This window comes from Gopherus flavomarginatus, chromosome 9 (assembly GCF_025201925.1).
Source record: "Gopherus flavomarginatus isolate rGopFla2 chromosome 9, rGopFla2.mat.asm, whole genome shotgun sequence".
NCBI lineage: Eukaryota > Metazoa > Chordata > Testudines > Testudinidae > Gopherus > Gopherus flavomarginatus.
Genome location: NC_066625.1, coordinates 90,666,799 through 90,691,397, shown reverse-complemented (window position 1 = coordinate 90,691,397; position 24,599 = coordinate 90,666,799). Strand labels below are relative to the sequence as shown.

General features: G+C 41.8%; 1 protein-coding gene across 3 annotated transcripts; it reads left to right on the top strand.

Annotated features, from left to right (window-relative positions):
* Nucleotides 1-1,640: 1,640 nt before the first annotated feature.
* Nucleotides 1,641-14,907, top strand: CIAO2A (cytosolic iron-sulfur assembly component 2A). 3 transcript variants are annotated; one of them, XM_050967370.1, is made up of 5 exons: nucleotides 1,641-1,844; nucleotides 5,982-6,146; nucleotides 10,644-10,693; nucleotides 12,043-12,088; nucleotides 13,747-14,907. In XM_050967370.1, exons 1-5 carry the CDS (start codon nucleotides 1,718-1,720, stop codon nucleotides 13,842-13,844), a joined length of 486 nt encoding a protein of 161 aa, XP_050823327.1. In that variant the 5' UTR covers nucleotides 1,641-1,717; the 3' UTR covers nucleotides 13,845-14,907. The 3 variants fall into 3 exon arrangements, with proteins under 3 accessions (XP_050823327.1, XP_050823330.1, XP_050823328.1); XM_050967371.1 differs by having other exon boundaries at nucleotides 1,701-1,914; XM_050967373.1 differs by lacking the exons at nucleotides 10,644-10,693; nucleotides 12,043-12,088.
* Nucleotides 14,908-24,599: the final 9,692 nt, after the last annotated feature.

The window sequence follows — 24,599 nt, the reverse complement described above, 5'->3', positions numbered from 1 at the left end:
GGTGTATCGATCCCCGAGCGCGCTTACATCGATTCCGGAACTCCATCAATCCGAACGGCGTTCCGGAATCGACACGGAGAGCCGTGGACATCGATGCCGCGCCGTCCAGACTGGTGAGTACCTCGATTTTAGAAATTCGACTTCAGCTACGTTATTCCCGTAGCTGAAGTTGCGTATCTAAAATCGATTTTAATTCCTAGTCTGGACGTGGCCATAGTCACTGAGCCTGGGGACACACACATTTGACCAAGCAGTTGGGACTCAAGGAGTTTAGAAGGGGCCTAGAACCTGGATCAAACTTAACACATAACTCCCATTGTCCAACCATCCATTTTCTATTTTGTAACTCCTAACTGGTTTGACCTTGACTAATCATTTTGTAATGGAAATGAAGCTTACCACTTTATCAGTTGCTCTCTGAAAATCTTACAGCGTACTAATATTTGAAAGTAGCATGATTTCTCAAAGCAGAGGGCCAGAAGCTTTTTACTCTACTCCTGTGCTTGTGTTAACATCATTTATTTGAGGGGAAACTCTCAAATTTAATAGGTTCAAAATATCCTAAAACATTTCCATGACTCCTTCCCCCACAAAGACATTCCATAATAAAATTTCCTGGTGTAAAATACGCACTGGCAATAAAACAATAACATCTAGTAGTCCTCCAAAGCAAGTACTACAACAGTATTTAAATTCCAGCAGTTAGATTGTGCACCTCACAAACTATAAAGTCAGAGGCTGGTTTAACTGGGATTATAGATGTGCATGTATCTATGATGCAAGGCTGTTCTCCAGTTAACCTATTTCTTGCTCTCACTGCAGGAAAAGCAGAGGAGCAACAATCCCAACAAATGGTTTATATCTGGGACTTTACGTCTGCTGCAGCCGCTATTTTAGATGCTGATCAGTTTTGTACTGTATTGTACACTGGCCCCCATTCCGCATTGAGTTGGCAGCTGCAAGGAAGGGGACTGTGCCAGTAGAGGTTGTTGCAAGATCAGTGCCTAGGTACCACTCTTGCCCTGTGCTGGATGGAATTTCAGACCTGCTCAAATCCAGATTGTTTCAACTTCCAGCCACTAAACTACAGTACAAATGAACTGACAGCACTGAGGGATTTCTCTAGAACCCCCAACTGTCCCATCCTCCTCCAGTGGTCAACTAGCTACCCCCCCAGTTTTGCCAATGCAGTCGTTTTCCAACCCTTCTTTCCCCCTCCCCGTAAATTCAAACACCCTCTCTAATTTCAATTCCTGGGGAGGACTCTGCTACTGACATCTCTAGAATGTGCTGTGTCACCGTGCAGGGGCTGCACCCCACACAAAGGCTGATGACAAACCCTGCGCAAGCATGAATGTTTTAGGAGCTACTGCCAGGCTGATCTCCCCAGCCTGGGAAGGGCTTTAACACACTGAATCGCTGCAAAGCTCAAGTCAGGTTTGCACCCACACGTGCCCATTACACACATGCCCCTGGCCCAGCTGCGCACCACGGCCGGGCTGGGTGGGGTGGAGAATCCTGACCTCCCCGCTCTTCCCCCGCCGCTAAGAGCCCGAGCCCAGCCTAAAGCCCTGCCAGTTCCCCAGTGCGCCCTCTATGCCCCGCCCCTCGGGGCCTGGCCCCGCCCGCTCGCCGTCACCTACCCGGAAGCGGCCGAGGAGGGCAACAGGGACGGTGGCCGTGCGGGGCTGTTTCTCTCCGATGGCGGAGCGGAAGGATGTCGCTGGTGTCCGGGCTGCTGTCGCACACGCTGGGCAGGGTTCTGTGGCTCTCCGGGCTCCATAGCGGGTACCATGCGCAGGGCAGCCCGGCCATGGAGCAGGACAGAGCGCTCGAGGTGTATGGTGACTATCGGGGAGAGGGGGGCTGGGCTGGGCAGGGCGCGGGGCTGTGAGCGGGGAGCGGCGCTTCTAGGTAATTAGCCCTGCCCCGAGTGCGGGGACCGGGCTAGGCGATCCCTCAGTCCCGTCCAGTCCTGTGAGGCGGGTGGGTGCCCTGGGGAGGGGCACGTGGGTTGGTGCCCCTGGGGGGAGTAGTGCCCAGGTGGGTGGGTGCCCTGGGGAGGGGCACATGGGTTGGTGCCCTGGGGGGAGCGGTGCCTGGGTGGATGGGTGCCCTGGGGAGGGGCACATGGGTTGGTGCCTCTGGGGGGAGTAGTGCCCAGGTGGGTGGGTGCCCTGGGGAGGGGCACATGGGTTGGTGCCCTGGGGGGAGCGGTGCCCGGGTGGGTGGGTGCCCTGGGGAGGGGCACATGAGTTGGTGCCCCTGGGGGCGGATGGGTTGGTGCCCTGGGGGGACTGGGGCCCCAGTGGGTGGGTGCCCTGGGGAGGGGCACGTGGGTTGGTGCCCCTGGGGGGAGTGGTGCCCAGGTGGGTGGGTGCCCTGGGGAGGGGCACATGGGTTGGTGCCCTGGGGGGAGTGGGGCCCCAGTGGGTGTGTGGTTGCTCTGGGGAGGGACACATGGGTTGGTGCCCCGGCAGCTGGGTGCATTGGTGCCTTGGGGGGAGCGGTGCTCCTGGCAGGTGGTTGTCCTGGGGACGGATGGTTGGTGCCCCAGCAGGTGGGTGGCTGCTCTAGAGGAAGGGGTCGGTGAGTGCTCTGGATACTGGGAGCTTTGGGATGGGTTTTTGGTGCCCCGGTGCAGTGGGGCAGAGAGTGAGGTGCCTGAGGATCTACCTGGCCTTGAGATCTGTGGAGGGTGGGAAGCTGTCCCCGCTGTTCAGCTCTGGTGTAAGGTGAACCACTGTCAGGGTCACTTACACCAGGACGTTATCTTGTTACTTCATCCATCTGGCTAGGGCACAGGCCAGATACCCTTGGCAGTTAACATGAGACTAGTAGCTCCAGAAAGGGCTGACAGGCCAGATTAACTTTTTGTGGGTCAGGTGCTAAATTTATTTGTGGGCCCCCATGGAGGCAGTGGAGCATGTTGTGGGGACATTAGTCTCCAGAGCGAGGAGCCAGCCAGAGGCAATGGGATATGGCATGATAGGGGCAGCCCCACTCCTCCCAGCCCAGCACGAGGGCACTATTTACAAACCAGCAGTTGCCAGATGCACAGTGGCCCAGCCAGCCCTGTGCTGCCAGCATGCCCCCTCCCCTTGGGGGCAGGCCCCTGCTGTGCCACACAGTTATCTCCGCCCCCAATATCGGAACCCCTCCCCCCCATTCCCTGTGGCCAGAGCCCCCCTGAACCTGCTATGCCCAGCACCCCCACACACACATATGCACAGCACCTGCACAACACCATCCTTGCCCACAGCCTCACCACAACTGCCCAGCACCCCCCACAGAACCCCAACTCCCTGGTTCCTCAACACACACAGATCCTCCATGCCACCTCACAGCCCAGCACTCCCCAGAGAACCACGCCCTGACTCCTGGCCGCACTCAGTGGCCCCTCAGGAGTGGCATGATCAGCCAGGCCAAGGCCTGCCCCAGCCAGGCTCTCTCAAGATGCAGGCAAGCCGCCCCCCCCCCACCCCCGGCTGAGACTGTTCAGGCTTCTATACCAGTCCCAGACAGCTCAGCTCCGGGGAGAGCGGTAGGGCCCCACAGGTGATGGGAAGCAGAGACTGCCCAGAGCCGGAGGTGCACTAGGTCCAGCCAGGGGGCTGAGAGGAGCAGGGGGGTGAGGCCAGGGGGTGGAGAGGAGCCCTGGCCTAAGGAGCAAGTGATGGGTGGGGGCAGTCAGTATGTGCTCAGAAGGTGAGTCTTGACAGCTCCTGTAACTTTTATCCTAGTGATTGTAACTAGTAAAGGTTCTGCTGAGGTGTTAAATATTTGTTATCCAATTTTAGGGTCCTCTGTGGCTCTTTACATGGATTCTAGCTCCTTTGTAAATTCCATCCTTAATCTCCAGCTTTCCAAGACAGTTGTAAAACAATGCAATAAAAATACTGTGTTTGTAGTAGTAGTTTCCTATAAACATAGGAGCAATTCCAAACCACAAGTCATCTAGTTCACAATCTAAATATTAAAACCAAATCTGGTGGCAAAAGCATTTCTTCCATACATTATAAATCAAGTTTAGATTTAGTTTGTAGCCAGAAGGGCAAAAGATAGCAAATACTGAATTGGAGGCCAGATTGAAGCCCTTGTGCACACCGTTCTAGAGCCATTCTGTTATAATTACTGATGGAGAGGGGAATGTTTGCAGATTTGAGTGGGTGATCAGTGGCATACTTTTCACTGGTATTAATTCAGATTGTTAGCTGCACTTCAGATACTCAGTATTTGGATCCCATATGCTATCTGAAACAGCCTTTTTAATATATTAAGTAACTCCAGGGCTGCCCAGAGTGGGGGACAAGTGGGGCAATTTGCCCCAGGCCCCACAGCAGCCCCCACGAGAATATAGTATTCTATAGTATTGCAAAGAAATTTATGTAAGGGGACGAGAATATAGTATTCTATAGTATTGCAAAGAAATTTATGTAAGGGGCCCCCAAAATTGCTTTGCCCCAGACCCCTTGAATCCTCTGGGCAGCCCTGAGTAACTCTAAAATCTTAAAACTGTTCAGAGATGAATTTTACTGGGAAGAAGGCATTCTGATTCTTGATTTTTATTATGCAGCAGATCATCCTGGACATACATTAATTCACTGTGTAAACTGATGAGTCACTGACTATCAGTAAAACTTCATGGCAGGAAGTTCAATGGGTCAGTTTCAGCCCTTGTGTGACTCCACTGTAGTTAGTGGCATTACAACAGGGCTGAATTTGGCCCATTTATATATTAACAAGTTTGTGAAAAGGTGACTACGGTATTTGATTCAATATTAGCTTTTATTGCCAGCATTAAATGCTATCACACATGTAGGGAGAATATTGTATTCACCAAAGGGCTTTGAGATGTTACTTTTAGAAAATGACTTCTCATGCCGTCTACGGGCAGAATATAAAGCCAGTTGAGATGACCACACTGAGTGCTCAGACAATGTAATCAAAGTCCTTTTGCACACTCTGAGTTCATTCATTGCTGGAATGCTTTTCCACTGAAAGCTTGAGGTTGTTTGCATGGCATACCCCTTTTAAAAAAAAAAAAAAAAAAAAAAACAGGTTAGGTTTGTAGTATGGGCTCCAGCCAGCCACATCTATAGTAGGTTGATTTAAAAAAAAAAAAAAGTTGTTAACAAGGTTGAATTAATCTGAAATTAATCAGATAATGATTTTTACAAATTTATTCTTTATTTGCAACTGTTGACAGATCATACAAACAAATTTTGTTCTGTCATTTGTTCATGGATTCCTCACTGTAAATATTTGTTCACAAAAATCGTATAGATTTGTTTCTGTCCAGTGATCGGAAGATCTAAACTTATGAACAGGAGGATACCTCTTTTTCGGGTTGTGAATTATCCTTTAGCATTTGTAATAGTTTTGAATATACACTGTAAGCACTTCATCCTGGAAAATGCTTAGTCTCTCCAACTTCTATTGACTTTTTTGGGAGTAAGAGTGGCTTAGAATCTTGCAAAATTTGACACATATATCAGAAGTTCCTCAAGTCAAGGATCTTATTTTCTTACTCTTCTGTGAAGTGCTAAGCATACCAATTTCAGTAAGAGAGAGGTATCAACAATCACATTGCCCTGTGTAAAGGGTTTGATGTAATAAGATAATACTATAAACTAAATTCATACTGTGTTGTGGGTAAGGACTGTGTTTTTCCTATCAAAACAGTGCAGAGCTGATGAACTCCATTTGTAGGTAGTAAAATGCTATGTTCTTTGACCATGAACTGTAGAAATGTTTGCACTGTATGGAGAGGAGCAGACATGGTAAGATGCAGATGCTTTGGTTTGTGCTTTTCTTGGGTGAACTGAGTCAGCAAGATGTTTCAGTAACCAGGCCTCTCCTGGAGAGGAGTTGAAAAAATTAGGCTGGGAAGAACAACTTGTTAAAAACCTACGACTTTTTCCCTAATCATCTACTTTATAAAAAGTATTTCATTTCTGGTGTATGTCCTTCTGCTTTAGATATAATTCGAACTATCCGGGATCCAGAGAAGCCTAACACTTTAGAAGAACTGGAAGTGGTAACGGAAAGTTGTGTTGAAGTGCACGAGATAGGGGAAGATGAATATCTCGTTACTATCAGGTTTACACCAACAGTACCTCATTGCTCTTTGGCAACGCTCATTGGTAAGCTTCATATTTCCTTAAATGGCCGAATAGTTTTCTTCTAAAATGTGCAGCAGTAAACCAAATGCAATGGAGGTTCGTCTGAGTAACGCTAATAAAAATAAAGTATTTTTTCCCTTTTTTTTTTCCTTGGACTTGTGTATTAGAAAACATTATACAAAGCAGTCAAAAGAAATATTGCAATATTTCTTAAATCGAATAGCGTTTTATGAAGCAAAAAGCTCCTGTAGGTCTTGTTCAGGGATGATGGCTTTCAAAAATCCTCTTCATGATTTGGTAGTTCCAAGAAGCACTGAGTTAAGAGAGGAAGAAAAGGAATTGTGAGTTACGTGTACATGATTGCTGCTTATTAGCTCCTAGCCATACTAGCTTGAACAGTATTGTTGTGGATATGGACCTACCACTGTTTTACAGTTCAGTGTAGCCAGAGGTTTTCTACATATGGTAATGCAGACAATGATATTGGACTAGTCTCTTTAAGGTAGTCTATAGCACAACTTCTGAATAAACACCTCTACCCCGATATAACGCTGTCCTCAGGAGCCAAAAAAATCTTACTGTGTTATAGGTGAAACCGCGTTATATTTAACTTGCTTTGATCCGCTGTAGCATGCAGCCCCTCCCCCCCGGAGCGCTGCTTTACTGCATTATATCCGAATTCATGTTATATCGGGTCGCGTTATATTGGGGTAGAGGTGTAGCTGCAATATGGTGTGGAAGTAAACCATTTAACAGCTTACTGTTGCTCTAGGTGTTTTAAAATGTTTAACAAGTCACAGTATTTGCCTTTTTGCTTCTTAGCTAAGCAGCGGAAGGTTTCCTTAGATAACGGGTGGCCAGACTTTAGAAATAATGGGGAAAGGGGAAGCATTAGTGTTGAAATGCATGTGGAACTGTGATTGTTGAGTAATACTGTGCCTTGGTAGTATATGATGAATAGAGAGTAAAGCAATGTGGCTTATGGTGTAGTCTTGTCTCGAGAGATTAATCTTCACTGATTTAAGAGAAATAACATATCAGGCTCTCTTCAGCAGTTCTTACTCACGCAAAACTTCACTGAAGAAAGTACAATGGGATTAGATCTGTGATAACTACTGTGTCTAGGTCTGTTAAAAATTGAAGTTATATTTTTAATTTTTATTGATTACAATCTAGGGATTGTATATTTACCCAGCTTGTATCCTCCTGAATATGAATAGCTGATAGGAGTCGATTTTTACTGGGGCTAGAAGGGTATGTCCGAAATGTTGCATGGTTCCGGCATTACTACAGAAGTTTAAAGAAAAGCGGTTTGTCAGATCTTAAAAATAAAAATAAACTCTCTTATGTACTATTAAAAGATCACAAAGTAGAACAAGATTCTACTTCTCTTGCTTATTTTTTTTTGATTATGTGCTTAGTTGAGATGTTGTTTATCCTGTTTCCTTCCTGTGATGAAACTAGACTTCAGCTCTCTGAAGTTATGCTGCTTAGATATAACATGTCAAGATTAGCAAGCTTTATAATTCTAAGTTAACACAGACAAAGGATTCTCATATTACATTTTAAATACTTTTTTTCCTTAAAGGAAAATAAGTGTTTTTTGAATTTAACCAAGAGGCAAATCATGCTGAAATATCACCCCACTTCTTTGTATGGGAAAGTGAAGTACAAATGGTAGCGAATTAATTGGCCTATTTTAGAACTGTCAGCTACCTAATTATTTACTATGGGCTTATCTACACAGGGAGGCAATTTTGAGATAAAATAGGGTGTGAATTTGAAGCACAGTAGTTGGTCATGGTACCTCCCTGTATAGACATTCTTCTATTCCACACTTAGTGCCTTTGTGTAGAATAAGTGTGTTCATATTGGGGGTTAGTGTGGAATAACTATTCCACAGTAGCTATTCCAGGCAATTTGCTGGTGTAGAAAAGCCCTTACAAAAAACAGTTTCTATGAGTATTACTTACAGTATATGTATTTAAATAGTCTGAAGATTTGTATTCTGATTTTTGAGAAGTAAAGTAGCTGACTGTTTAGAGTGTTGTGAACTTGACTGCCACGGTTTGATTTCCCCAGGCTTTGTTTTCTTGTGTTCTGAGTGACCTCTGTTTCTCCAGTTCCTCATTCCGTAAAAGAAAAGAGCTACAGCAAGTATATTTAAGCAGCTATGCAGCACATGTTAGAGTACGAGCCATAAGCAGTTTGTCAGAGTTCCTCTCGTGCACAGACTACTTGCTTTTAAATTGGTGTTTTACGTCTTTTTACCTACTAGGCCCTAAATAGCCTGGGACCAGCCTACTGAGAGTTACGGCCTGTGTGGTGCTGAATTTCTATCCTCCTTGAGAGAACCGGGTTTGGCAGAATTGAATTTCTTTTTTCTTTTTCTTTTTTCAGTTTTGACAGATAATATCAATGCTTATTTTTAAGCTTTTTAAAATTACAGTTTTTTACTTTTCATTTGTGGGAAATTATGGGCTGGGCTCATCTGGTAATGGCGGGGGGTCAGATAATTATTTAATGACTTGTTGCGATTCAAAAAGTAAAAGCTTTATAACCATTAAAACACACATCATCAACATCACGTGTCAAAATATCTAAAGTAAATATCCGTAAATCAAACTCAAATAAGTTCTCAAGCATAATTTTTCTTACTGTACCTATTTGTAAATTTTTATTTTTATCAGTGGAAATATATTTTTCATTGATCTGTATGTGTACATTGAGATCAACATTTACTGACATATACCAATTAAAAATCTGGTCCAAGCCTAGATATAATAGAGAGGGGAATGGCTGCCATGGTGTTCTCCATAAAGGCCCCAGGACTCTGGAATCCCCTCCTGTCCCTGCTCTGAAGTAGCCCAGACTTCCAGGGCATCTTGGAGGGCCTATTTATTTCAAGTGATTTTTGAGGCATGGGCCAATATATTGAGATGTTGGTATTTCTACTGCTGCTTGATAGAAGAGTTGAGCTGATGGTATTGCATTTTGTTTTAACTAATTGGCAGGGTGCTCAGAACCTGTGCATGGGCACTCTTTACTTTCTTTCAATTTAGAATAAACAAATATATTTTTAAGAAGTCTATAACTGCCTGGATATTTACTCTCTGAAAGGAACTGGTAGCTGGGAGAGTTATGGTAGTTATTGCTGTAACTGAGAGTGTCTCCTGGTCAGTCCAGTGACGAATCTCCAGGTCATTTAAAAATGGGTCACATACTCGTAGTGGTATTCTGTCCCAAAGAATTACTGGGTGCTTGCCTGTTATGTCATACTCTCTAGTGGATTCAAGCATCCTTTTCATCTGTCTGCCCTGTGCTAATGATTACGAAGATGAACACATTACATGCAACTAACCTAGAGAGAAACATCTGAAATCTAATCTCCTAATTTATCACTAAAAGCATATAGTTTCAATGGTGATGGGTACAACAGAAAGACCTAAGTTAGATAACGTTGTGTTTGAATGTTACATGTAAACCAGTGGTTCTCAAACTGGGGCCGCCGCTTGTGTAGGGAAAGCCCCTGGTGGGCCAGGCCGGTTTGTTTACCTGCTGGGTCTGCAGGTTCGACCGATTGCGGCTCCCACTGGCTGCAGTTTGCTGCTCCAGGCCAATGGGAGCTTCTGGAAGCGGCAGTCAATATGTCCCTCGGCCCGTGCCACTTCTAGCAGCTCCCATTGGCCTGGAGCGGGGAACTGCGGCCAGTGGGAGCCGCGATCGGCCGAACCTGCGGACCCAGCAGGTAAACAAACCGGCCCGGCCCACCAGGGGCTTTCCCTATACAAGCAGCGGCCCCAGTTTGAGAACCAATAATGTAAACAGTCAATACTTTTTACTGATGTGTCACTTGCTGGTTTTTTAGATTAATCTAAGATTTAAATCGTAAGGTCCTTAGGGCAAGGACTTTCCTTTCTGTGGTTTGTATCATAGTGAGCACATGTTCAGAGTTCAACAAATAATTTAATGTACATTGAAAATTAGGCAAGGGGTGGCTTCCTGGGGTCGACGATACACTTGGGAGACAGAAGAATTTCCTGCTTCCCCAAGTTGTTCCAAGATTGTGTTCTTTTCAAACTGTTTTCTCTTTTGTTAGAAGTTCAGCAGTCTTCCGAAAGAAATCGCTGCATTATGTACTCCGCAGAAGTTAAGCGCAGCCACAATAGTGAGAAAGAACCTCTAGTACAGGAATGTAGACGAGGAGAGGAGTGATAGTTCTCTAAGGTGCTTGGAGACTAAAGTCTCTCTCTAGGTCAAACAGGCTTCCCTGTTATCCTGCCTGATCCTCGATGATCTGGAAGAACCATATATTGGAGTCAGAGGGTGTCCGTTGTCATTCATTTGTCTTTTTGCTGAGAATGCTGCAGGAGTGACAATTGCCAGTTGTATTGATGGCTTTTGTGATGTAGATGTATATCCACTGGAAATTAGGTAGACCAAAAAAATTGTTTAAATCATCCACAGAACTCCTTGAACTTGCCAATGAAAAAAATGGTTTTTATTGTTTTTAAACAGGGCTTTGTTTGCGAATAAAACTTCAGAGATGTTTGCCTTTTAAGCACAAGGTAAAGTATTCATTTCTACCATTCTCATATGAGATTGTGTGTGGATGTATGCCCAATACCAAATGACAAACTTAAAAAACGAAACAAACTGCAAGATTGCTTACTTAGTTTTAAAATTGTGGTCAAAAAGGTCTGTTGGTGTTTTTAAATAGTGCACATGGTGGGAATGGATTGTGGAAAATACAGGACATCTTAAAACAAACAACCCCAAATATCTATCTAAGTCCTCCTAATGCCTTCAAGGGAATGTATTATGGGCCACAGGAACATTTCAAAGCGTCCAGGCATTGTGAATTTTATTAATGTTTAACTAGTTACTGGGTTGGTTTGTACTTTCGGAATAACTGGTTGTTATTATCCCCAATGATTCCTGAGTGAGTAAACGAGACAAGGTGACCTGAAAGTAAGATAGTGAGTAATGTGCTAGCATCAGTTTGAATTCTGACTCCAGTTAAGGAATAAAGGTGCCCTCCACAGTTCATGTGAAGATTCTCTGCAAAACAAAACAAAACAAAAAAATGAATAAAGGGAAATGGGATCTTACAGTGAGTTTGCTCGGAGAATTTGTAAGCACTGAGGAGGTAGGAATGGAGCCAAGATTTGAAATGAGATTTCTTATTCCTATAATTTAAATAGGAACACAGGGATTGCCATGTTGGATCAGGCCAGTGGTCTACCTAGTCCAATATAACATCTGGCAGTGGCCAGCATCACGCTGCATTGACACTTTCACAGGAGAGCCCCATTAGTCCCCACTGGCAAAAGTTGAGAGTGATGTGACAAGGAGCTTTAAAGAATGGGGGGTGGTAAATATCACCTGGGTTTTCCTCCCGGAAAGGGTCTTATTTTCCAAATGTGTTTTAAATAGGCTGTTCATGGAAGTGACAGTTGCAGTTCCTGTCGCTTCTAGACAAACAGCTCCTAAATCAAGCTCTACAGAACACTAGCTTGTGGTTTACAGAGAGCTGGCTGGCAAGATAGCACTGGCTCTCCTCCCTGTTTCCAGCTGCTTAACGGCATTGAAAGAAAACTAAACATACACTGAAGTGCTTTCCTAGAAATACTTCACCATATCAGTTACTTGCATGGCTATCTCAGCTTGATCACCAATAGGCGTGATCACCAATAGGGCTGTGAATTGGAGGGGAGATGCCTGTAAGACATTCTCGTAAAATCTAGACTATGAAAAAGCTTGAGACCTGCCTATTGTGTACAACAGGCTAGGATGGTTCACAAATGTTAATCATTAAATCAGTGTGCATCCTTTGTACAGAGATTTCTCTTTTCCAACAGTGTGCAGGAGCACAGCTGTTCATGTGCATGGCTAACGTTGTTTATTTCTTATCTAGTTGGAAATTTATATATCTGAAGGTGCCCATTCCACTGAGGAGGACAGTAAGTGGATTTTTATAAATTGAATTACTGTGTGTGGCCCACCACCCTAGGAATTAATGCAGTGTCAGAGTTGCAGGATGAAGCACGCCACTGGGAAATCTCAAATTTTAAGTTGCTGCAATGAAATTCCAACTTGTTCATGTCGCACATCTAGTATATATTACTGTAGATATTGAGGATTACATTTTAAAAAGGGGGGAAATAAATAGGAAGTATTGCATATGTGCTGCTAAGTAAATTTCTGGAATTTCTTGACTTTGAGTGGTTGATCTTGCAATCTTGTATTAATGCTAGACTATTTTTATTATGGTTTTAAAATGTGGAGGAACTGGACTGGCAAGCATGTGCCATAGAAAATCTCAATTATAAAATTGTGTCTTTTTATTAAAATAAAATCAGATTCTTTTTTCCAAATAAACACGAAAGACTCTGCCCATGCCAGGTTTTGACCTTTCACTTATTTTGTTCTAAACCTGAATAGAATGTTGTTGGGTTTTTTTTTAACATGGAAAATTTGGAGTGTGCTTGGGATTTTTTTTCTTTTTTTCTCAGTCACATAGCTAGAAACTGAAACTAGAGAAATTCAGTTTGACACAATTTACCTAGGGATGCAGTGGATTCTCCATCAGTTGGAGCTATTAAACATCCACTCTTGATTTTTACACTCTAGCTTAACCAGAAGTTATGGACCTGATGCTGGAATCACTTTGTGAAATTCTGCGGCCTGTGTTCTGCAGGCAGTCAGACTAGATGATCCTGATGGTACCTTCTAGGCTTAAAATCTATGCAACTTTAGGAAAACTTCAATGGGAACAGGTAGCTGAATTCCCAAATACAGAAATGTTGGCGCCTAATAAATTAAAAGCAAAATTTAGACCTCGTAAAATTTCATCATTGACGATTCCTACCCAAGATCACGATATAGACACAGATGTAAGAAATGAGTATTAGTGCTAATATGTCTCAATGATGGCTTTTCTGTTACAAGGAAGCAAAATACATTGTTTGTTCCATATTGTCCAGTTGTTGTGAAGGGTTAAGAGGAATTTAAGGTCAGATATGGCTCTGCACATTTTATATTACTTAAGGACTCCAGAATAGTCATCATAAACAGGGTGTTACATATTCCTTTCCTGGACTAGAAATGCCATGGAAGTGGTAGTGATGTCTAGTGGCTGTGTGTGATCGTTCTCCCACTTGCCTCTCTGCCCCTCATCCCCTTCTAATCCCTCTTTGTTCCATCCAAGATTCCCAGTTCAACACCACTTTCATGTCATTTTTCCACTCCTGTGTGTTTTCGGTATGCCAGGAGCATCTCTTGAACAGATCTATCTTGCCATCTCCATTTCTACCTGCGCTGCACTTCTTCGGATAAGTCTGTTATACAGATCCTAGTCCTCCTCACCATAGAGCAAAGTGATTATAGTCCCGCCTATAAGTATTTAAAAATTAAAATAAGATAGAAGAAAGATGCCGCAATCCATTTCTTATTCCTTTTGTCTGTTGCCTCCCGTTCACATTGCTTGAGATTGCTCTTGTCTACAAAGATTTCAGGGACCTAGCTCAGTGCAGAGTCAAGTATCTAGCACAAAGTGATTACTATACAAGAATTGCTCAGTCAAATGGCTCTGACTAACTTTTCATCTGATATTTTGCAGTCAACAAGCAAATAAATGACAAAGAGAGAGTAGCAGCTGCAATGGAGAATCCAAACTTGCGCGAAATTGTGGAGCAGTGTGTTACAGAACCTGACTAGCAGCTACAGTAACCACAGAGCTATGATCATTTTGATACATTGGTTTAATTATTTGTAATACTTCAAGGCCTTGAGTTTAATACTTACCTTGTTTGTACCTTCCACGTGATTTTTAAAAGAAACCATTTATAAAGTGAATGTAAATTATAAGAAGAAGGCTAGCAGTATATAAAATTAGGTGACGTGTATAGTGTTCTAAAGAATTTGTAATATTCATTGTTCAAAGATAAATATTTTAACTAGTTATTATGAACCAGCTGTGTTGCCTTCTTCTGATGCACATTGTGATACAAAAGCAATTTTGCAGGTTAAATTTCCACTGTGCTCAAATTGAATGTGTTTCAATCATTGCACTGTAAATAAACAAAAAATTAAAAAATTGATTCTTATAATGAAAACCACTTCCTGTTTTGAATATTTGTGCTTTTAATTTTACGAACTCTCTTGGCATGGTAACAAACAGAGAAATAAACGTTTTGCTCAAGTGTTTTTACTGTTGGTAAAATGTTTTCTCATAAAAATAGAAACGAAATGTAAAACGTTAGCTGAAGCTCTAAACATGAATATATTTTATAAATGGTGAACAGATCAATAGTGAACTCAAAAGTATTAAATGAATACTTCTGCGTTTCTTTAACCTTGATTCTAATGTCAGCAAGAAAAGCACTTCTTGTATGGCCATAATGTCCAAATGATATTAATAGAATGTCAGTGTGAATTAATAGAATTTTTCAGAAGATTTTAGCAGCAAATGGAGTGACACATGCTAACCACTTCATTGCTGTTTTGTTTGTTTATGCAAATTGTTTGAGGCGTGTTGATTTAAAATCTGATCAGAGTTCAGTCATGGGACTAGCAGATTAGATACAGTAGAACTCCACTGATTCTCTCTCTGCTAATCTTCAAACCTAAAAGATCTCCTACCCTTCCTTTCTGCAAAGATTTAAGAATGCTGTAGTAGTGCCTGACTAGTAACACTTTCTCTTTTTTTATAAAATCTAAAGTATATCTATAACTTAAACTACATTTGATAAAGTAAAAATAAAATGTTTATGAAACAGTATCTCTGACTGTTTTCATATTGGTTAGTTTATTTATTTGTAAGTTACTCAATCTACCAGTCATTAGTGTCAATTGGAGCTTGTATTTTCTGTGTTTCTGTCCGGAATTGGTTCTGGTAAAATGAAATAATTAGAAAACAGCAAATCTAATCAAGTACCATTATAGCTGATAAATAAGTTAAATTTAAAAATAGTCAATTTAGATTTTATTTATATAGCTTTATGTAATATCCTGAAATTCCATAAACTGACTCAGTGCTGAGATAGGTACATCATGTAAGAATCTGGATTAATTAGGAAAAGAACAAGTATTAAAAGCAGTTTTTTTGTCTTTGCAATTTGGAATAAACATAATTTAAAAAAAACGCTATAAAATATTTAGGGAGTGAACACATGCTGGAAAACACAGAAAAGTAATTCGGGGGAATGAAAGTGCACAGAAACCTGTCCTATGTTAAGCTTTAATCAAGTGCATCAGTCAGCATTTTCTGCAGTAGCCAGTACAGAACAGCATAACATCTTGCATACAAAAAAATGTCACTCAAGAAGAGTTTATGTATTAGTTAGAAATTATCTAATGAGTATGATTGATTCTTTTAATGTTTTTAGAAAAACTTCTACACTAAATTAAATGATGCTTTCCTTTCCAAGTTATATGATGGCTGTATTTCCAAGGGAATTGATATTTCCTATACTACTTTGGTCAGTGTCTTCCCAGCCTATACTATAGTTTGTCTTTACTCTTGCCATCAAAAAATAATTATTTTTCCTTTTAAAGAACTGCTTGCATTTGAATAGCTCCAACTTGTATGACTTGAAATTCAATTACTGTTCACTTAACTACTTAGAGCCACCTATATGCAGTATGGGCAGCATTTTTGCCATAATGAGAAGGAAGTTGAGAATAGCCAAGACTAGACCATGCTATTAATAATTTATGTTGGTGACCAGTTATGAAGACAAGAACATGCTATCTATGATTCCAGACTCTTCCATCTGTTATGGATTCATGTTACTATAGGAACCTTTCTGTATTTATTTGTATAACTGAATGCTCATATAATATTGTAAAAGTCTCTATTTTTATATCATTTATTTTTGCTGGTCTGTTGCACTAATAATTTCTTTCTATGTATCAAAAAAAAGGTATAAATGATGGAGTCCTCCAAAAGATCTCTCGTGATAAGAATAATTCTTTTGGGGGGATTTATACCATTCTAATCACCTTAACGTCAAAGTATCTATATTCAAATTTTGTTGAACATGCAATTCTACTTGTGTGCCAGTTTGATTGTGGTTACGGCAGAAACATCTGCTGCTGTTAAGCACAGAGAGAGAATAGTAATAGAGGTTGGTATTTCAAATTTACTTTTAGGTGGAATTGATTTTTGTTCTTCTAGTTATCTCTGGAGTGTGAAAGAACACCAGGTTTGGTACCAACCTCGCTATGTGCCTGCCCTGTCTCAATCACAGTTAGCTTTGTTATGTTTTCTCTACATGGTTGATAGATGTATTTATTCAATATTATTATGAAGGATGTTTGACATACTCTGTGCTTTCTTCTACTTTTCAAATTTAAATATCACTTCTTTATTACTTAGGAACTGTAAACTCTGGTTAAAATAGTTATTGGAACAAGTCCTCTGTTGTAGTTCAAAGATTGATTTTTCTGGATATGTTTTTAGAATTCCAGTGTTTGAAATTCTTAATAAAGCATTTTTTCATCATTATCATAAGAATGGCCATACTTGGTCAGACCAATAGTCCAGTGGTTCTCAACCAGGGGTACACAGAGGCCTTCCAGGGGGTACATCAACTCATCTAGCTGTTTGCCTGGTTTTACAACAGGCTACAAAAAAAGCACTAGCGAAGTCAGTACAAACTCAAATTTCATACAGACAATGACTTGTTTATACTGCTCTACATACTATACACTGAAATGTAAGTACAATATTTGTGTTTGAATTGATTTATTTTGTAATTATGTGGTAAAAATGAGTCAGCAATTTTTTGGTAAATAGCGGTGTGAAACTTTAGTATTTTTATGTCTGTATTTTGTAAGCAAGTAGTTAAGTGAGATGAAATGTGGGGGTACGCAAGCCACATCAGACTCAACCTTTCCAGACTACTGTACCCCTTTCAGGAGAGTCACTGCAGCAGTCCATCTAGCCCAGTATCCTCTCTTCTGACAGTGGCTGGTGCTAGAGGGAATGAACAGAACAGGGTGATTTACTGAGTGATCCATCCAATCCCAGCGTCTGGCAGTCAGAGATTTAGCAAAGCATGGAGTTGCATCCATGACCATCTTGGTTAATAGCCACTGATGGATCTATCCTCCAGGAACTTATGCAATTCCTTTTTTTTTTTTTTTTTTTAACCCAGTTATAGCTTTGGCCTTCACAACATCTCCCTGGCACCAACTTCTACAGGTTGACTGTGTGAAGCAATACTTCCTTATGTTTTGTTTTAAACCTGCTGTCTATTAATTTCAGTGGGTGATGCATGGTTTTTGTGTTATGTGAAGGGGCAAATAACACTTCCCTATTCTCGACACCAGTCATGATTTTATAGACCACTCTCCTATCCCCCTTTAGTCATCTCTTTTCTAAGCTGAACAGTCCTAGTCTTTTTAATCTCTCCTCAGATGGAAGCTGTTCCATATCCCTAATCACGGGCAGCAGGTATCAAAGGCCAGGGCAGGCTAAGCCTCCCCTAACCCAAGCCGTGGCCCTGCCCATGTTCCGCCATGAGGCCCTGCCTCACTTCCTGTCTCCCCTGAAGCCAGTGAGGGCTCAGCTTCTACTGGCGGCCTGGAGCTCGGGCTGCCTGCCAGCTGCTCAGGCCAGCCCAGGAGTCGGCCCAGTGGCTCGGGTTGGGGGGCCTACCAGTGGGCAGCTAAAGCTCCTCTGGCAGCATGGGGAGGGGGAGCCTTGGGGCTCCTCTGGTGGCGCGGGGTGGGGTGTGGGCAGAAGGAGCGGGTCAGTTGGTTAGCCTCCCTGAAGTGGGGTTCACCCACTGCCCATGCCCCTGATGATTTTTGTTGCCCTTCTCAGCCCTTTCTCCAATTCCAATATATCTTTTACTGAGATGGGGCAACCAGAACTGCATGCAATATTCCAGGCTTGTGCTTACCATGGCTTTATATAGTGGCATTATGATATTTTCTGTATTATTTACCCCTTTCCTAATGATTCCTAACATTCTGATAGACCTTTTGACTGGTGCTGCACATTGAGCAATGTTTTCAGAGGACTATCCACAGTGACTCCAAGATCTGTCTTGAGTGGGAACAGATAATGTAGACTCCATTATTTTGTATATGTAGCTGGGATTATGTTTTCCAATGTGCATTATTTTGCATTTATCAGCATTGAATCTCGTCTCTTATTTTGTTGCCCAGTCACCCAGTGTTGTCAGATCTCTTTGTAACTCTTCTCAGTAAGCTTTGGACTTAACTATCTTGAGTAATTTTGTATCATCTACAAACTTTGCCCCCTCTCTGTTTACCCCTTTTTCCAGATAATTTGTGAATATGTTGAACAGTACTGGTCCTAGTGTTGATTCTTGAGGGATCCTGCTATTTACCTCTCTCCTCTATGAAAACTGAAAATTTATTCCTACCCTTTGATTCCTGTCTTTTAATTAGTTACTGATCTATGAGAGGACCCTCTCTCTTTAGTCCATGACTGCTTACTTTGCTTAAGAGCCTTTGGCGAAGGATCTTGTCAAAGGCTTTCAGAAAGTACAAGTACATTATATCCACTGGGTCACCCTTGTCCACGTGTTTGCTGATTCCCTCAATTAATTCTATTAGATTTGGTGAGGCATGGTTTCCCTTTACAAAAGCCGTGTAGACTTACCAACTAGTAATTGCCAGAATTGCCTCTGGAGGCTTTTTTAAAAATTGGTGTTACATTAGCTATTCTCATTCAGAGGCTGATTAAAGCAATAGGTTACACACACACACACACACACACACACACACACACACACACACACACACACACACACACAGTTAGAAGTTCTGAAGGAACTCTTAGGTGAATATCATCTGGTCCTGGTGACTTATTCCTGTTTAATTTACCAATTTGTTCCCAAACCTCCTCTATCGACACCTCAGTCTAGGACAGTTCCTCAGATTTGTCACCAAAAAAGAATGACTCAGGTGTGGGAATCTCCCTCACATCCGCTACAGGGAAGACCAATGCAAAGAATTCACTTAGCTTCTCTGCAACAAGCTTTTCTTCCGGGAGTGCTCCCCACTGATTGTTTGGCAGGCGTCCTGCTTCTGAGATTCTGATTTGCTTAACAATTTTTTTGCTGTTAGATTTTGCATCTTTTGCTAGTTGCTCTCCAAATTCTTTTCTGGCCTGCCTAATTATACTTTCACACTTGACTTGCCAGTGTTTAAATCCGACAGGAAAATAGAAAAAGAGAGTAACTTCCAATTTTTAAAGTATACCTTTTTACCTCTGCCTTTTTCACATTGTTTGGCCATGGTGGCATTTTTTGGTGGTCCTACATTTTTGGGGAAGAGACGGAGGGTGTACATTTAGTAATGGTGTTTTTAAAAAGCTTTCATGCAGCTTGCAGACATTTTACTCTTGCGACTATTCCTTTTAATTTCCATTTAACTAGCTTCCTCATTTTTATGTAGTTGCCCTTTGTGAAATTAAATGCTACTGTGGTGGGTTTCTTTGGTATTCACTGCCTCCCTACCTTACAAATGTGTTAAATTTAATTATATTATGATCACTGTTACTGAGTGGTTCAGCTGTGTTCACCTATTGGACCAAAAGAGGACACTCTTCTTAAGGTACCTTGTCTGAGGACAACTTGAGTCTGAAATGTTTGTGCTAAATAAGAAAACTATTGTCAATTTTTATAGCCAAACTGAGGTGTTATATCCTTAGAGAAATACTGAAAATAAAAACGAATCTTCCTTCTCAGTTTCTTTATATGCGCTATTGAATGGAAATATCTATGCATATGCAGGGCGTTTACATTTTCAAGTAACTATTGCAAACATAATAAATCCTCACTACATCTCTGAAGTACTCTTGTAGGCGGTGATGTATACAGCTAGGCAAGTACACACATCCTGACGAGCTTATGGATCCAAAGGACTAAACAGAGTCCTAGGAGAAACTCAAAAGTAGCAGGAGATTTTAGTGCCATCCAAAAGGAAACAACTTGCCTTAACTTTGAGCTCTAGGTGATGTCCTGTACCCAGAGTGATATTTGCATCCTCTGTCTTATGCAAAGCAAAAGCAGAATGTTTTGGGTGATGCCTCCCTTTAAAATAGAACGGATACTGTAATCGGAAGATGCTGTAGGAGTTTGGAATGACAGTTGAGATGTTGGAACTGAAAGTTCTGAGGCAGTTAGGCAGTTGGAGATTCTATAACAACTGAAGGTGGATTTGGATAGCTGGAGAAGTCTGAAGAAAGCGCAGTGACAGCAGCAGGATCCTTTTGAGGAAGAGAGAAGTAGGAAGCAGGACAATGTATATGAAAAGAACTCTGTAAGGGACATGGGAAAAGAATTGCAGGGATGGAATAAAAGGATAAACCAATCTGAGCAAGGGAAAAGTGGCGGAAAGAGACTGAAAAGATAAATGTGCCTCAGTTTCTTCCTCAGAAGGGTTTGAATTGCTGTCTCCAGCCTTAAGATAAGAGCTTTGTTTTTCCCCATTGGCAAAATTCTTCGCTCCACAGGCCAAATTCTGCCTTTGTGTAAAATTCCTGCAGCCGTCCTGGTGAGTCCTGCAAGGTGATAGAATATAGCCCAAAGGTGGAATTGACTCTGGTGAAGGGTTTAACTGGTTGGGCAGTAATCACTGTTATAAACAGTGTGGCATGATCATTGGAGGTCATAGACATGATTTTTTGAGTAGGGAATTCTGGGTTGCTCTTATTTAGTTATACATGAATACATGGCTTTTAAGTTTAGGTCAGGAGCAAGTAATATTTGGGGTTTTTTTATGTTTTTATTTTTTGGTTCAAAGTGGGGTTTTGGTTGCTCTGAGTTGCTAGCCTTTACAATTTTTTCTTGCCTGTGTGCTCTAAATGGAAGTATATGTCTTAGAACACATTGAACTGAGATGCAAAAAGCCCAGTGAATGTCCAACTGACCTCAAATTTGTGAGGATTTCAGAAGTTTCTTTGTTTAGTTTTAACTTTGCCTCTAAATCCACTACAATCTGTGATCTTGTGATGCAATTGTTGCAAAGAATGGTCTGCTTGGAGAGAGAGCTCTAGATCTTAATATAAACTTTTGAGCAACTAATTCATTTACATTTCTTAAGTCTTTTACAGTACAGGTGAGGGAAGGTAGCATTTCCTGCTTATTAAACTGAGAGCTGTGGAGCTTACTAGAACTGTGTGAATAATGGGTTTTTTGGTTTGCTGACAGTTTGAAAAATTGGGTGAAAAACATTTTGGGTCAAATAAAATGTTTTGATTTTGGCCATTTAAAATATTTGTATTGTTTAAAAAAATTAAAAGGAAATTTTGAAACAAGTCATTTTGAACGGAAAAATTTAAGTTCTTTGTCAATATGAAACACTTTTGACATATTTGGAATTTTTTTTAACTGAAACAATTTGGCATCATGGGATTTGCAAAACATCTCAATATCACTGGATCTGCATTTTTTTTGTCTCCCTCCTCCCCCACCCACCAATAAAAAAAAAAAAAGGTTTTAGTACAAAAAATTTTGCCCAGCCCTGACTCTCAGAAGTTAAGAGCAGCTACGGCTGCCATGGATATGATACACTTAACTTTTGTGTATGGAGCTTCTCTGCATGTATCTTTTTGGGATGACTTCTGACTGTTCCTTCACTAATCGTAAACTTAACCAATTTACCCTTTAAAAGTGTGCTTCTAATTTAATATTCTTTGCAGGTAAGTGGTGATGTAATTTTATCTGCATGTATAGTATGTGCTCTTAGAAATGGTGGGGGAAGATAAGGTTACCAGACATGTTCCTTAGCACGCACCTTTCCTCTGCCTAGGGGGAGAGCTTATGATTTTGATTTCAGAAGAGCAGCACTGCCGTTCCTCATGGAACCATGGGAGGGTGCTGCTGGATTGGCCAGCATCTCTTGCTTGACACATGGTGAGGACTGCATTCTTTTGGGTTTTAAATGAATTGTATGTTGCTGGAGTTCTTGAGACAAGGGGCTAGGTTTTCTTTCTTTTTCTTTTCTTCTTTCTTGAAAAATAAACACTTTTTTTATTTGCAGTAATTGTTTATAGTACCTTGAGAACCTTTAGGCAGCAGCCACTAATTCAAAAGGCAAACTATGCTCTGTCCCCCAGAGAATGAGTATGAGCGCAAATGCACATATATGTATAGCAGGGATGTCTTTGGGCCTGGAAAAAGTCTTCTTTCAACTGACATACGTGAACATTTTTAAAAAAAAGCAAAAAAAAAGCACAGACCACCCAAAATGTCCTTGGTGTTTGGAACTAATTTTATAAACATAATCAGTCTTCCTCTCATCTTGCTTGTAAGCAGTAAACTGCCCCTGAAAGATTCAGAGATCTGCCCTGTGTTTATCAACATACATAGTTTCACTACTGTAGTACCTGAGTGACTCACAATCATTAATGGATCTTATTCTCTCTACACCTGGTGAGGTAAGGGAAGATGGTTCTGTCCATTTTACAGATGGGGAAACTGAGGCACCACATAGATTAAATGATTTGCCTGATATGACACAGGAAGTGAATTGAATTCAGCAGGTCTCTTGAGTTCCAGTCCACTGCTTTATCCACTAGACCATCTGATAGTTCTTACACGATACAGATGTAGGACAGTTGCCATTTGGTTCTGGCTACAATTAAATAGTAATTTACATTATATTAAACCATGAGACTCTATGGAACTCTTTAGAACTAATAATGGCAACTGATTGACTTGCATGTTGGTTTTTCAGAAAATTTGCTGAAGGAGTGATGTAATGATCACTTTTGCCATCTCCTGGTAATGATTTACCCAGTCTTGCTTGCATCATCTATTTCTGTGAAGCAGCTTAGTTGGACAACATGTCTCAGACATAAGGCATCCCAAAGTCCCCTGAGTAATGAGCTGGACACTGCAAGGTGGGTAAGTGCCAGTGGTCATCTTGACAGTTGCTCTGTGGAACCCACCCCAGGAGATCTGCGACATAGAGAGAGAAAACGGCTATTTTCTGGGCATTCTATCTGAGCAGGAACTGAATTTCATAGTTTTCCTGACACCTTGCTCTGCCCCCTTAGTACTAATTATACGAAAGTAACTGGATTCAATGATATGGCCTTTCAGATTAGAGGATCTAATGGTCCCTTCTGGCTTTAATCTAGACACATTATAGCAACTGCTTAGTATGAAATGTGAAGCAGTGGAACCTCTCTGATTTGCACTAGCAAATGGAAACCCACTACGGAATACTGAATGCTGTCAATTAGTGAATGTTGAAAATATAATGAATTCATCTCTTACTTATTCCACTTACTGAAATGTGTAGTTGGATTTCAATTACAGCAGTTACAATGCTGTTTCATGCAGCTTTGAAGGCTTGTTATAGGGTAGCTGTCCCCTTAAGAGAAATGTGCCCAGCTCTCCTGTTCCAGTCCGGCTGGGCCCTGGCTGTGTGTAAGGAGGAGGGTGGGGCTGCCCTGGGAGGTATAGGTGGGAGCCAGCTCAAGGGCAAGAGAGTTCATAATCCAGAGTGGGGACTCCACAGCTCTCAGAGGGAGCACTCTGAAGCAGAGCCGGGTGAAATGCTTCAGGGAGAGGATGTCCCTGGTGGAGGGAACAGTGAGAATTCCTAGATGAGCTGTGGAGTCAGAGCAGGCTGAAGAAAGCAGAAGGCAGTCAGAGAGGAGGAGGGGTTGAAGGTTGAGAGTGGGGCTCTGAGCCAGAGACCTGGGAAAAGATGGTGGTGAGGCTAATGATGTCTCTGGGTAGGAGCTGCAACCATACCTGGGAAAGAAATAGTGCAAAGTACCACCCCAGCTAGAGCGGCTGGAGTGAGGTATGATGAAAGATGCTAGCACCATGCTGGGGAGCTGGGGTGTGGTGTGAAATGCCGGAGCTGTACGTGGTGTTGATGGACAGTTAGGATTTCAAAGACAGAATGCATTCTTTGGACTGTGCTGGATTATGGTAGTGGGACTCTTGTTATGATTTTAATGTATGGGACTTCTGTAATAAATTTAACCCGGCCAAGGGCTAGTTATACATGGAAAGCTTGAGTGGAGTTACTGGGGACTCTGAAATAATAGGGGAAATTAAGGCAGGCACACCAGGCGGGGACAGCCCCATCACAAAGCTCTTCCTGCAGATCAGATACTTGTTTTGTAAGCTACTGTTGATCTTTATGGTCACCAGACAAATTCATCCAACCTTGGCTGTAAAACTTCATGGCTGGGAAGGGGACATACCCGGCAAGCCAGAAAGCCACGAATGCCACAGGCACAGATGAGCCGTGATTGCTGATCAAACTGTCTACTTCTAGTCCAGAATATTTAGAAGAACTGCTTTTTCTAAGTTTAGGCAGCTGTACCACAGAGGATGTAAAATTGCTAAACCACCTTTTGAACAGACCTAACTTCAAATGCTTTGTACCCATATCTCTTCACAATTAAAATAAGCCAGAATGGGGGCTCCAGGAGTGTCAAAAATGCACCTGTTTCTGTAGCAGGCT

Excerpts from the sequence above, each read along its gene's own strand:
- CIAO2A (XM_050967370.1), top strand. The coding sequence starts at position 1,718 with ATGTCGCTGGTGTCCGGGCTGCTGTCGCACACGCTGGGCAGGGTTCTG. Across the intron at positions 10,694-12,042 it reads GTTTGCCTTTTAAGCACAAG|TTGGAAATTTATATATCTGA; the intron begins GTAAAGTATTCA and ends TTTCTTATCTAG. Across the intron at positions 12,089-13,746 it reads CCATTCCACTGAGGAGGACA|TCAACAAGCAAATAAATGAC; the intron begins GTAAGTGGATTT and ends GATATTTTGCAG.